Raw genomic sequence first — 14,093 nt, 5'->3', positions numbered from 1 at the left:
TTTTGAAACCTAAACAGAAATAAGCACACTCATAAATCTCTGGGTACATGTTTGTGTCCTGATGCTAAATCCCTGGCCCCCTGCGCCGTGCCCCCAAACTCAGCTTGGGCAGCTTGGCCTTTGTGGCACTCAGGCTCTGAGTCTAAGCAGCTTGGGTGACAGGCTGGGGGCTCGGGGGGGGGGGGGGGGGGGCTGCTATTCACCCACCGCAGTGCAAAACACCTTCCCTGTCTGAAAGCTGGTTGGCAGTGCAGACTGTACAACTCCACAGCTCTGCAAAGCAAGGAATCACCAGCATCTATGCTGGGGGCAGGGGTGGGGTAGGTAGGTTTCCACAAGCCAGGGGCAGCAGGCCGAGAGGGGGCGCAGTGGATCAAGCTCTGGGTTTGTGGGCTCAGGGTCCTGTGCCAGAGTGCCGCTGGCTTCTTTTGCCTCTCCCCCCTCCCTCCCTCACTTGTTAATAACTAAATCTTTAAAACAAGCCAACACACAGGGGTCAGGCTGGCCAGACGCGGACACTGCACTGCACTGCCTGAAGTGCAGCCCAGGCACAAGGGGGCCCTACCGTGAAAGCTTTTGCTCAAGCTCTCCCCCTCCTTCTCCTTCTCTCTCTCCTCCTTCCCTCTCCCTCTTCCTCTCCTTCCCCCCCTCCATGAGAAAGTCAGCCTCGAGTGAAGTCCCAGCAACACCAACAAAAGTGAAAACAAACAAACAAATGGAGCCTTGCACCAAAGCAAAGGACTCTGGGAAGGAGGGCAAGGAGGGGACTGGGTGGAGGGCTTTGGGGACCTGGTTCAGAATGGGGGAAAAGGACCCAAGTTGAGAGCAAAAGTGTTTTGCAGACACCTATCATGGAGAGACGAGAAACTGTACCCATGTGTCAACAACTGTATTTAAAAAAAAAAAAAAAAAACATTAAACCACCCCAATATGACTAAATATATATATATTAAAATTTTAAATGGGGTCAAGGATCTAGTTCATGCTTCAGAGTGTGAGGTCCTGGGTTCGATCACTCACACACACAACTTTGAACCCATGTCCCCATCTATGTAGATGCTTCAGTGCCAGACCCCAAAGGTTCTGTGTCCTTTGCACCTTGTGGCTCAGAAAGAGACTGGGAAGGAGGGGAGGAGTGAGGAAGGGAGGAAGGGAGACCCTGCCTGGTGGAGGAGGGTTGGCTTGGGTGCCAGTGGGGAAGGGCCTAGAGAGGAAAAAAAGGAAGAGAGAAGGGGTGGAAGGAGGGAGGGAAAGAGGGAGGGAGGGAGGAAAGATGGGAGATGCCACTGCAGTCAGTTCCCCAGGCGCTGTGCATGATGATACCATGTGGAGTCAGGGCTTGAACCCGGAGCCATTGCACATATGCAGTGAGGCCTGCTCTCTGTGGGTGAGAAATACATCCCCGGCACCCAGAAAGGACAGGATGGGGAGGCACCGAGAAGAAATAAATGGGTCCCCTCTGTGAGGGCCTCTGGGTGGGCCCCTCTCCTGCTCCTAAACCAGCAGGATGTTCCCCCAGAAGGGGGCAGGCCAGCCGGCAGGGCTCCAGTGCAGGTGCCCAGGTCCAGGTGAATTTATGAAAACCTAGGGAGATGGGCCCCACCACCCAGACCAACTCCCAAAGGGACCCCGCTAATTGCAAACCCAGATCCCACTATTTCACTTATTCCTTCCAGCTCACACCAGGGATATGAGAGGCAGCTCAGTACACAGCTTGCCATGCAGAAGGTCCTGAGTTCAAGCCCCAGCAACACAGACAGCCAGGGGAGTTTCATGGATAGAGGAGCTGTGCTATGAGGTCTCTCCTCCTCTCTCTATTTTTCTATCCTGTTATTCTCTCTCTCAAAAACAGAATAAACAGAGCCAGGCAGTGGCGCACCTGGTTGAGCACACATGGTACCAGGCATGAGGACCCAGGTTCAAGGTCCTAAGCCTCCACCTGCTGGGGGGGGAGCTACTCAAGAGTGAAGCATGGCTGTAGGTTTCTCTCTGTCTCCCTTGCCCTCTCAATTTCTCTCTGTACTAGCAAACAGATAAATAAATATTCAAAAATAAATAAAGGAAAGAACTGAAAGTCATGGCCAAGAGACCAGCCATTGGCTTTGCACGTGCATAAGGTCACAAGTTCATTCCCAGTAAGTTAAAAAAAGAAGAAGAAGGAGTTGGAGGAGGAGGAGGAAGAGGAGGAGGGGAAGAAGAAGAAGTCCCATGGGGCCGGGTGGCAGCATAGCAGGTTAAGCACACATGGCACGAAGCGCAAGGACCGGAGTAAGGATCACAGTTCGAGCCCCTGGCTCCCCACCAGCAGGGGGGTCACTTCACAAGTGGTGAAGCAGGTCTGCAGGTGTCTGTCTTTCTTCCCACCCACCCCCCAGTTTCCTGTCCTCTCTTGATTTCTCTCTGTCCTATCCAACAGCAATAACAGCAATAATAACAACAACAATGGTAAACAACAAGGGCAGCAAAAGGAAAAAGATGGCCTCCAGGAGCAGGGATTCATAGTGCAGGCACCAAGCCCCAGCAATAATCCTGGAGGCAAAAAAAAAAAAAAAGTCCCACCAAGTGTCTGCGGGCAGGACTCAGAACCAATGTCCCCAGGGTCTCCAGAGGCCAGGGGAGACATGGAAACACCAAGGAGCAGCCATAAGCTCTGCCCAGGGTCACACGGCACTGCAGGGTGACAGATAGAAGACAGACCTGTGACAATATGGTCCCCACTTTCTGGCCCCAGGTAGCACCCCCAGGAAGAACCATCAATGGAGGGAGTCCTCCTTTACCAAGCCCACACTGTGCGAGGGGGCTCCTAGGCCAGCTGCCCTACCCTCCTGGCTCAGTGCCTCCAGACCCCCCCCCACCCCCTCAGCCCTCCAGCTGCCCAGAGCTTCTGGCCCTGCCAGGGCCCCATGGGGGTGGACACTCACCACACAGGGGGTCCTTGCCGATCAGGAGGACATTGGGCAGGTTCATGACAATCAGCTGCTGGAGGACCTCCTGCAGAGACAAGAGAGAGACCATCAGGGGGCCGGGGGGGGGGGGGGGAGAGTCCTGGCTAAAGAAGTTATGGAATCTCTATTCCACGGAAAACTACTCTGCAATCAAAAAGATGACACTGTTTTGTCCTTTGGGACAAAATGGATAGAACTGGAGGTGATTATGCTCAGCGAAATAAGTAAAGAATAAGTAAATAAGAAATAAGTAAAGAGTAAAAGACTCTGGGGTGGGTAGAGGGGAGGGTTCAGGTCCTGGAACATGATGGCAGAGGACCTAGTGGGGGTTGTGTTGTTATGTGGAAAACTGGGAAATGTTATACATGTACAAACTATTGTATATACTGTCGAATGTAATACATTAATCTTCCTATAAAGAAATGAAAAAGAGAGAGAGAGATGAAAGACAACTAACTACCAGATGGTTTATTTCACTCTTATGTGGAATCTGGAGATCTGACACACATGGATTTGCAAACACAATAAAAAATAAACCAACTGTCCCTGTTTTTGTTTTTGTTTTTTTTTTGCCTCCAGGGTTATCGCTGGGGCTTGGTGCCTGCGCACCACTGCTACTAGAGGCCATTTTTCCCATTTTGTTTCCCTTATTGTTATTATCATTGTTGTCACTGCTGTTGTTGTTAGATAGGACAGAGATAAATCAAGAGAGATGGGGAAGACGGGCGGGGGAGAGAAAGACAGACACCTGCAGACCTGCTTCACCACCTGTGAAGCAACCCCCCTGCAAGTAAGGAGCCGGGGGCTCGAACCAGGATCCTTACGCCAGTCCTTGCACTTCGCTTTGCGCCCTGTGAGCTTAACCTGCTGAGCTACTGCCCTACCCCAAACCAACTGTTTCTAACACTTAGTGAGAATTCTGGTGGTTATCTTTGGGAGGTGAGAGAGTGGGGTGACAGAATTTGATGGTGGGTGTGGTATGAAACTATACACTGTAATATACAATCTTGTAACCCACTGCTAATCACAAATAAAGAATGGCTTCAGGGTGGAGGAGATAACACAATGAGTATACAAAGAGACTCATGTGCCTGAGGCTCCAAAGTCCCAGGTTCAATCTCCTGCATTACCATAACCCAGAGCTGAGTAGTGCTCTGGTATTCAAAAAAGAAAAAAAAAATGGCTTGAATAAAAATAAAATGCTCAGCCAGCTTCTATAAAGTGGGCTTGTCCTCACTGTCTGAGCACCTACCGTCCCATCTGAAGGCTTGGCTGGCTTCCCCCTGCCCATGTCCAAGTGTCAGAACCCTCTGCTCACACAGCATCCCAGAAGGCTATGCAGTGGGTAGAGCATCAGACTTGCAAGCATAAGGTCCTGAGTTTGATCCCCGACAAAGAGAACACCAGAGTGGTGCTCTGGTTCTCTCTTCCCATAACAAATAAATGAATTTCAACTGGTTCCTTTCACCACACCATGGGCCTCCTAAGAGTTCATCCAACAGTCACAAACACTTCCAGACCATCAACCAGTCTTCCAGAAAGACACATCAATCAAAGTTCCATCCGAAGCAGGTACAAATGTGAGGAGAGAAGGCCGGAGCTACACAGGAGAGAGGAAACTCAGAGCACATGTCCCAGACTTTTCTAGCAGCCAGAAGGAGCTGAAGGCCATGGATGAAGCTATCCTCATAATCTACCTGAGACCACTGTAGCCAAAATAACCTTTCCAGTGTTTTCTGCTCTCCCGACAGACAGGTCTCAGAGCAGAAGCCAAGATCCCATCACGCACAACTGTGCTAGGAAAGGAGATTTGCGTACCCACACCCAAGTGGGCCTAACTGTTCGGGTTCACATTCACTGAAGTGACAAAACTCCCTTCCCGGTGACAGTGGTCTGCAGCCCCGCCAGCCATATGTGGAGTCCTCCCCTCGCAGGAGCTCCCCGCCTCTGGGGCAGCAGGCCAGGCCCTGGCACTGGCGGGCGCGTGAGGAGCCTGCTGACAAGGGGACAGAAAGCCACTGTGGAGACCACAGCTGACACTGGCCTGCCGGGCCAGGCACCTGGTCACACACGACCGGCAGGGAGCTGAAGAGCACTTGCCAGGGAGCCCTGTGCAGAAGCCAGAGCTGAGGCCACCGTCACCTCGGCAGAGAGGAGTGCGTAGACCAGCCTGGAAGCGGCCCATCTTGTCACCTGGTCCTTGTCGGCACAAGGACAGATGCGGGAGGACCCTGCACCCTCTTTTCCTCCCTCCCCACTTAACCTGCTGGCGCATTCTAATCTCAGGTGTGGACACCCTGGTCTTTCCTTCTCAAAGGAAGCTGTTCTCTGCATGCTGGAATGTTCTTCGGAGACACACAGAAAGCAGTCACCAGAATAAACCAGGGTGGGCGGGCAAGGGGCCCTGGGCTCTCGGCCAACAGCTGGGCTGGAAAGGAGGCGCATAGGGGAACCCCCCACACACACACACACACACACACACACACTCCTATGCCAGCCAGGCTACAAAAGAAACCTGGGATCTTATCACAGTTCCCAAAGCTGCCCAATCCCCTGCTCTCCTGTGAGGAGTGGGAAGGGAGGGGCAGGCCAGGACACCCTCCAGGGAGTGTCTGTCACCCCCATCTGGTGGTGGCTGCAGGGGGCAATGAGCCAGCTTCCAGCTGGGACCCTCAGCAGTGCAATTCCAGAGTGTCAGGGAGGAAGGGTTCAGGGACTCTGAGGCCTGAGATGACCAGTCGGGAGAAGCACTAAAGCCAAGAAAACACGGGCTCTAGTAAGTCCTCTTGGGACCTGGAGGACATCCTTGTAGGCCGGCAGCTCTGCTAGGCCACTATGCTGAGGACTGAGTACATTTGGCGGGGGCAGCCATGTGCAGAGCACACATATAAGAGTTAAAGTTAGCATCCAGCCCTGCAGCTGGAGAAAGAGAACAGGAGAGAGAGTTCAATGCCTACTCAGGAGCTTCTCCAGGTGCTGGGGGACACTCCCTATATGGTGCTGGGGTCACAGGCATATAAAGGCATACACCCAGCCTGGGAAGCTATTCCTCCAGGCCTCACATGTCACTTCTAACTCCTCCCAAACTGAATTAGGAACAGCTTGCTGTAGTTTCAAGATGGAGTAACGTGGGGGAGAGAAAAAGCTACCCGGGAAGATCATATAGGAGAGAAGCCATTCACAGTCCTGGGTACTTCCCTGAGGTGTAAATAGCAGGCATTTGTTATTTACAAGAAAACCTGTGTGGTAAGTGAAATTTGAGAGGGAAGGAGATAGACTGACAGAGGGAAAGATGCCTGCAACCCTGCTCCACTCTAGAAGCTTCTCCCCTAAAGGTGGGGGCTGGTGGCTTGAACCAGGGTCCTTGCACAGGTAACCCATGTGCTCTTTCTATCTGAAGTAAAAAGAACGGGAAAAAAGTCAGCCTAGAGCAACAGACCCAAGCAGCAATAGACCCTGGCACAGTAAAAAGAAAAACAAAGATTTAACAGATATTGAGGTGTGTGTGTGTGTGTGAGAGAGAGAGAGAGAGAGAAGTACATTTTTAAAAGAGAGAAAATTATTTGTTCCTCTGGGATAATTCACCATGTATCCAAGATGAAAGACTAAGTGGGTTCTTTTAAAAAAGGAAGGAATCTGTCCTTCCAGGGAGGCTGGAGGCGAGGCATCTGGGCCTGCCAGGAATGGCAGAGGCTGACTCTCAGGGCTAGGGGTTGGGGTGGGGGCAGGGAGCTGGCACCAGAGCAGGGCTCAGGGACCTACCAGCTGAGGAGAGAAAAGAGGGGAAGGGAGAGAAAAGAGGGGAAGGGAGAGGAGGGGGAGGGGAGGGGAGAGGAGGGGAGGGGAGAGGAAGGGGAGGGGAGAGGAGGGGAGGGGAGGGGAGAGGAGGGGGAGGAATAAGAGGGGGAGGGAGAGGAGGGGAGGGGAGAGGAGGGGAGGGGGGAGGGGAGAAGAGGGGAGGGGAGAGGAGGAGGAAGAAGAGGGGGAAGGAGAGAAGGGGAGAGGAGGGGAGGGGAGAGGAGGGGGAGGGAAGGGAGAGGAGGGGAGAGGAGGGGGAGGAAGAGGAGGGAAGAAGAAAGGAGGGGAAGGGGGAGGGGAGGGAGGGGGAGGGGAGGGAGAGGGAAGGGAAGGGAGACCTTGCCGAAAAGACTTAAAATCTGGGGCTGGGAGGCAACATAATGGTTCTGCAAAAGACTTTCTTTGATGAGGCTCTGAGATCCTAGGTTCAATCCCCAGCACCACCCATCACCATCTCTGGTAGCTGGAGAAAGGTCTAGAACCTTGGCAGGCAGCTGTATTTTCCTGCAGGAAGCAGACAAAGGTAACCCCCAGCCCCCTAGAAACCCGGCAGTGGTCAAATGACTATCACTTCCTGCAGGGGACAGCTGAGTCTTTCTCTAGGACTGTGGAGTGTGTGTGTGTGTGTGTGTGTGTGTGTGTGTGTAGGGCGGGGGGGTGTAGCTAATTCAAAGGGGGGGATGCTCTAAGGCTCCCAGGAGACAGGGCTACTCAGATCACAAGTGCATCTGCACTGGGGAGACAGCACAGTACTTCTTCAGACGCTTCCCTGCTAAGGCTCCAGGTTCAATCCCCAGCACCATCATGAGCCAGAGCTGAGCTGTTGGGGGTTGTGTGTGAGAACAAGCAAGTGCACTGGTCACACACCTGGTTGTACACACGTATAACCATACACAAAGACTCAGGTTCAAGTCCCCAGTCTCCACCTGCAGGGGGAAGCTTCATTAGCAGTAAAGCAGTGCTACAGGTGTCTCTCATTCTCTCCCTATTTCTCCCTCCTTCCTCAGTTCTCTGTCTCTAACAAATACATATTTTGAGAAGAGAGAGAGCGCTAGACATAGGAGAATGTCCCACATGACAGGCCTACAAGTCCACACAGGAGGTGGGCTTCACTGGGGAGCCCAGAGTGCTGGTCGGGGGGGGGGGGGGGGGGGGGAGGGGAGCCCTGTCAGCTGTCAGCTGTCCCCCTGTCCCTGCTCAGGTCAGCTTCCTGTCTCACACTTTCCCTGGTGACTGAGATAGTCAAAGGCTGGCCCCCCCACCCCAGCAACTCCCCTAAGAGCAACAGGAACCATATGCCCATCCCCTTCCCAGGATGCAATTTTCTTTCTTTAATATCTTAGTAGTTATTTTGGAGAGGAACAGGAGATAGAGAAGGAAAAAGAGAGCCACCTGCAGCCCTGCTCCACCACTCATTAAGCTCCCTACCCACCCCACCCCACCACCACCACCACCACCACGCGTAATGGGGGCCTGGGGGCTTGAACTCAGGTCTTTGAGCACTGTAATGTGTGTACTCAACTAGGTGCACAACAGCCTGGCCTCAGGGACACTAACTGGGCAGCTGAGAGGAGCCTGATGACTCAGAGGATGGTCCTCCTGGGTCCTCCTGTCGGCAGATCCATCTAAACAAGTCCCCCACCCTGTCATGGGGCAGAGATCCTGTGGCCAGAGGGGGGTTGATGTGAGGGACTGTATGGAAGTCACTGGGGGCCTCTCAGGGACTTGCCATCTGCTCCACCCTGGCTCAATTAATCAATCCTGGGATCCCCAAAGCCTCAAACCAACTCAAAACTGGAGGGGGTGTGTGGCAAGGGCTCCCCTAATTAGGTGGGTCTCTGGAGTAAACATTTCAGGCCACCAGCCCCCTCCCCAAATGTGTCAACAGAGCCCCCTCCTCAAATGCCTCTTGACAAACTGAGCCTGCTTTGTTCCCAGAAATGAAAACAAACATTTCCTCAGAGCAGCCCAGCAGGGGAGGCGGAGGCGGGGAGGGGAAGGGGAAGGGGGAGGGGGGGCTCTTTTGAGAGCAGCACCTGAAAACCCCAAGGCCCCCTCTGATGCAAATCCCAGTACTGTGTGGCCCCAGGCTCTGCACTGTCCCTCCCTGGGACACCCAGCAGAGCTCCCAAGAGCCCTGGGTATCCTTCAGGAGGGAGGAGGGTCTGCTGCCCGGCCCATCAGGCCAAGGCCCCCACCCCCACTTTGCCCTGTACCATGGGCACCCACACCGGGGCAGGACAGTGCCAGCCTGGCACCCTCACCCACTGTTGGCAGGTGTCACAGCAGCTGGCTCACCCTGGCACAAGTCCCAGCAGGAGGACCCCTGGGGGCAGGGAAAGAAAAGCAGGGCCCCCAGCACCCGAGGGACGAGGACCCCAGCTCCTGGTTCAGCCAGCACCTGTCCTCTGCCCAGTTTCCTGGCACCTGGGGCAGGGAGTTGGGAGTGATACAGGTGGGGCAGGGTACACAGATAAGAACTCTTCCATCAAAAGCAGGGAATGCTGGGGGCCAGAGTGGAGGTTCATTGGGCCTGCCTCCCAGGTGAGGTACCAGGTTTGATCCCGCACCAGGAACAGACAAGCGGAGCCTCACAGATGGGGCAGCAGTGTTTGGGGTGGGTCTCAAAATAAGAAACTGACAAAATGAGATGGAGAGCCGGCAGAGGGCTCACCTGGTGGTGTGCACACTTTGCCATGCACAAGGACCCGGGTTCAAGTCCCCGGCATCACATAGGAGCACTGTGCACAGGGGAGGCTTCACTAGCTGTTGAGTGGTGCTGTGGGACTCTACTCTCTATCTATCGCTTTCATTCTAATAACTGAACGTGCAAACAAAAGTCTGCAGGGAACAGTGAAGTCACGGGGGGGGGGGGGGGTTGCAAAAAAAGTGAGACAGAAAGAGATAGCAGTGAAGTCACTGGGTGCCAAAAATCCAACGGCAAAAAAAGTGAGAGAAAGAGAGAGATGGGAAGAGCTGGGCATACCTGACTTAGTGCACATATTATCATGTTCAAGAATCCAGGTGCAAGCCCCCGCTCCCCACCTGCAGGGGAGGAGCTTCGTGAGCACTGGAGCAGGTCTCTCTCTCTCTCATTTCCCCTCCCCTCTCAATATCTCTGTCCTAGCAAGTAAAAAGAAAGAGGGAAAAGAAAAATAGAAAGAAAGGAAGGAAGGAAGGAAGGAAGGAAGGAAGGAAGGAAGGAAGGAAGGGAGAGAGAAAGAAAAAGAAAGAAAGAGAGAGAGAGAGAGGAAGGAAGGAAGGAAGGAGGAAGGAAGGAAGGGAGGAAGGAGGAAGGAAGGGAGGGAGGGAGGGAGGAAGGAGGAAGGAAGGAAGGAAGGAGGAAGGAGGAAGGAAGGAAGGTAGGTAGGTTGGTTCTGTGGCCAGAAGCAGGGTAGGAGGGCAGCTCAGGCCGGCTACAAACCCAGGGGACAGGGGGGAGAGGAATGGACGACAGGTGTGGAGACCACCTCCCCACAAGAGGTGGAGTCTCTTGGCAGATGGTGTCCACTTATGAGGAACTGTCCACATGGGGCGGCTGGAGGGAGGTCCCCACCCCACAGTTAACACAGCCCAGCCCCCCCCCCATAGTGATCACTAACTTTCTCCTCCTCCGTGATCCCCAGCCCCCACCTCCAGCCTGGCCTGGGTCCCACACAGCCAAGCTGACATCCCAGACTGCCAGGGACCCTGGTCTCAGAGGCAGGTGTAGCACCCCCTCTCTGCACCCCCTCCCCTGCTCTGACTGCCACAGCTGGTGCTCACAATGAGGAGCAGACCAGGAAGGGGGGTGTGCTATGGAGAACAGAGGCCTCAGGTCTGGGCCAGCCCACCAGCCCTGTACCCCTATAGAAATACAGTAATGGTTATGCAAACAGATTCTCATGCCTCAGGCTCCAAAGTCCCAAGTTCAATCCCCCATACCACCATAAGCCAGAGCTGAGTAGTGCTCTGGTGCTTCTCCTGTGTCTCTCTCTGTCTGCATCTCTCTCAAAAATAAAATAAATAAAAAAGAAAGAAAGAAAGAAATGCAGTAACAGATCAGTGTGTCTTCAGGGCTGGGAGACAGCTCAATGGGCAGAATACACACTTAACCTTGCATGGGGCCCTGGGTTCAATTCCCAGCACCACACGGTAGCCCCGTGTGCAGCATCTGGAGGAGCAGTATGAATGGAGAAGTCATGCTGTGGTGTCTCTCCTCTGTCTGTCTCCCCAAAAGAATAAAAAGAATGAGGGTCAGGTGGTAGCCACATGCAAGGACCGAGGTTCAGGCACCTTGCTCCCCATCTGCAGGGGGAAGCTTCAAAAGTAGTGAAGCAGTGCTGCAGGTGTCTCTCCCTCTCATTTCTCTCTGTCTCTATCAAATTAAAGGGGTGGGGGAAATGGCCACCAAGAACATTGAGTTTGTCATGCAGCCACCAAGCCCCAGTGATAACCCTGGTGGCAGAAAGAGAGAGAGAGAAACAAAGAGGGACCAAGGAGGCCCTGAGCTCATTCCCCGGTGTCATATAAAAAAGTAAGAGGGAGTCGGGCAGTAGCGCAGTGGGTTAAGCGCAGGTGGCACAAAGCACAAGGACCGGAGGAAGGATCCCGGTTCGAGCCCCCAGCTCTCCACTTGCAGGGGAGTCGCTTCACAAGCAGTGAAGCAGGTCTGCAGGTGTCTATCTTTCTCTCCCCCTGTCTTCCCCTCCTCTCTCCATTTCTCTCTGTCCTATCCGACAACAATGACAACAATAATAATAATAGCCACAACAACAATAAAATAACAAGGTCAATAAAAGGTGGAAAGATGGCTTCCAGGAGCAGTGGATTCGTGTTGCAGGCACGGAGCCCCAGCAATAGGCCTGGAGGCAAAAAAAAAAAAAAGTAAGTAAGAGTCGGGCAGCGGCTCACCTGGTAGAGGGCATGTCACCATGAACAAGGACCCGGGTTCAAGCCCCCGTCCCCACCTTCAGGGGGAAGCTTCATGAGCAGTCAATCAGAGCTGTAGGTCTCTCTCTCTCTCTCTCCCTTTGTCTTCCCCTCTCTCACCTCTATCATAACTTTAAAAATACAGTAAAGGGAGTTGGATGGTAGCACAGTGGGTTAAGCACATGTGGCACAAAGCCCAAGGACCGGTGTAAGGATCCCGGTTCGAGCACCTGGCTCCCCACCTGCAGGGGAGTCACTTCACAGGCGGTGAAGCAGGTCTGCAGGTGTCTGTCTTTCTCTCCCCCTCTCTGTCTTCCCCTCCTCTCTCCATTTCTCTCTGTCCTAACAACGATGACATCAATAACAACAATAACTACAACAACAATTTAAAAAAGACAACAATGGCAACAAAAGGGAAAATAAAACTTTTTAAAAATGCAGTAAAAATAAAGCAGTAGACTGAGCATCTTACAAGAAAGTAAAGCAGGCCTAGAGGAGCCCTCCCTGACACCCTGACTCAGCTTCATCCCAGGACACCCAAAGCCACCCTCCCTGCCCTCCATTCCTTTCTCATGTTTTAGACATTTTATTTTTACCTTATTGAAAAGAGACAGAGAGAAATTGAGAGGGAAGAGGAAGAAAGAGAAGCAACAGAGAGACAGCTACAGACCTGCTTCACTACTTGTGAAGCTTCCGCTCACAGGTAGGGAGGAGGAGCTTGAACCCAGGTCCTTGTGCATGGGAGCATGTGTACTCAAGCAGGTGCACCACCTCCTGGCCCCTCCTTCTTCTGTGTGCATATGTGGCTGTGTGGGTGTGTTACTGTGTGTCTGTGTCAGTGTGCATGCATTCAAGTCTGCACAAAACTGGGTTAATTATTAATCAGGGCTCACAATGGCCCCTTTGCTGGAGTCATTTTCCCAGGCCCAGCCATCCCAGACAAAGGGGAGGGGGCTGCAGGGTGGGCCCCATCTCCAGCAGCTGCCTCCCTGGCCCCCACCCCTCCTATCCAAGTGACCACCGACCGCCACAGGGGCGAGCACACCCCTTACCCGTATCCTCTTTACCTGTAGCCTGATTTAACGTGACAAGCTGAGGTGTCACCGTTCTGGCTATTGCCTCGGGGTGCCTGCCCTTTCAGGTAAGGAAAAGCATCTGTTCATTGTTTTTATTTATTGGATAGAGACAGAGAAGTTGAGAGGAAAGGGGGATGGGGGGGCAGAGAGACACAAAGACACCTGCAGCACTGCTTCACCACTTGCAAAGCTTTCCCCCTGCAGGTGGGGACCGGGGCTCGAACCTGGGTCCTTGCGCATTATAACATGTGCACTCAACCAGGTGCTCCATCTCCCAACCCCTGAGAAGCATCATTCATAGAAAGGACAGTGCCAGGGCTCATCTCCGTCACCTCCTCAGCTTAGGCCGCGAGCATCTCATTTGGGCAGGGGTGAGGTTGCAGCCCAAAGGACGCCCACACCAGGGTCAAGTTCAAGGTCCAGGGATGAGGCAGACACCCCAGGGGCCTGTCTCCACAGGTCCTGGCTTTGTCACTGTGCAGCTCTGAGTCACCCATCACCCCAAGTATCAGCATTTTTATACTCGCAGGCCCACCACACCAGACCAGGCCAAAGCTGGTGCCGTGCTTGCCCTTGTTCCCACAAGACTCAGCCTTGCTGTTGGGGCTGGTGACACAGCACAGCAGGCAGTATGTGTCATGTTCTCTACCACATACCCACAGCATGACGAGGACCTGGAAAAGCATAAGCATATATTTTTTTTTTTGCCTCCAGGATTATTGCTGGGCTCAGTGCTCGCACCAAGAATCCACTGTTCTGGAGGCTATTTTTGTCCTTTTTGTTGCCCTTGTTGTTTCATTGTTGTTGTAGTTATTGTTGTTGTTGTTGTTGTTGTTGGATAGGACAGAGAGAAATGGAGGAGGGGAGACAGAGAGAGGGAGAGAGAAAGACAGACACCTGCAGACCTGCTTCACCGCTCGTGACTCGACCCCCCTGTAGGTGGGGAGCCGGGGGCTCGAACTGGGATCCTTACACCAGTCCTTGTACTTTGCGCCATGTGCGCTTAACCCGCTGCGCTACCTCCTGACCCCCAGGCATAAGCATTTCTTGCCTGTGAGAGTTTTATTTATTTGTTTGCTTGCTTGCTTGCTTTAGAAAATAAGTCATGCCAAGTGTACTTTTGAGAACATATGTTCTTCCTGGGGGACCTGCATGTGACCCAGGTTCAAGCCCAGAGGCCATGGGACTGAGGGAACCTTTGCAGCTACGATAGCTCTCATTCTATCTCACTGTCTTTGTCTCTCCTTTTCTATCTGACAGAAGTTAGCTCTCAGAGGTAAAATCCCAGAGATGATTAAACAAACAAACAAACAAAAAAGATAGGAGAGCCAGGTGGTGGCGCCCCCAGTAAAGCACACACATT

At 53.1% G+C, this 14,093-nt stretch overlaps 1 protein-coding gene across 6 annotated transcripts in view; it reads right to left on the bottom strand.

The window, feature by feature from the left end:
- The window catches only part of CCDC88C (coiled-coil domain containing 88C), a 494,884-nt gene that overhangs the window by 443,566 nt on the left and 37,225 nt on the right, over positions 1-14,093 (bottom strand). For 5 of the 6 annotated variants that reach the window (XR_009547242.1, XM_060181205.1, XM_060181206.1 and 2 more), the window contains exon 4: positions 2,922-2,991. The exons of the other annotated variant lie outside the window; for it this stretch is intronic. Coding sequence is in view for 4 of the 5 variants with exons in the window: in XM_060181205.1 (XP_060037188.1) it covers positions 2,922-2,991 (70 nt within the window). In the remaining variant the exon portion in view is untranslated. The remainder of the gene's footprint in view (positions 1-2,921; positions 2,992-14,093) is intronic. 6 annotated transcript variants of the gene reach the window in all.

This window comes from Erinaceus europaeus, chromosome 22, assembly GCF_950295315.1.
Source record: "Erinaceus europaeus chromosome 22, mEriEur2.1, whole genome shotgun sequence".
NCBI classification, from domain to species: domain Eukaryota; kingdom Metazoa; phylum Chordata; class Mammalia; order Eulipotyphla; family Erinaceidae; genus Erinaceus; species Erinaceus europaeus.
Note: the sequence above shows the minus strand (reverse complement) of the source record. Positions and strands in the feature narration are given on the sequence as shown.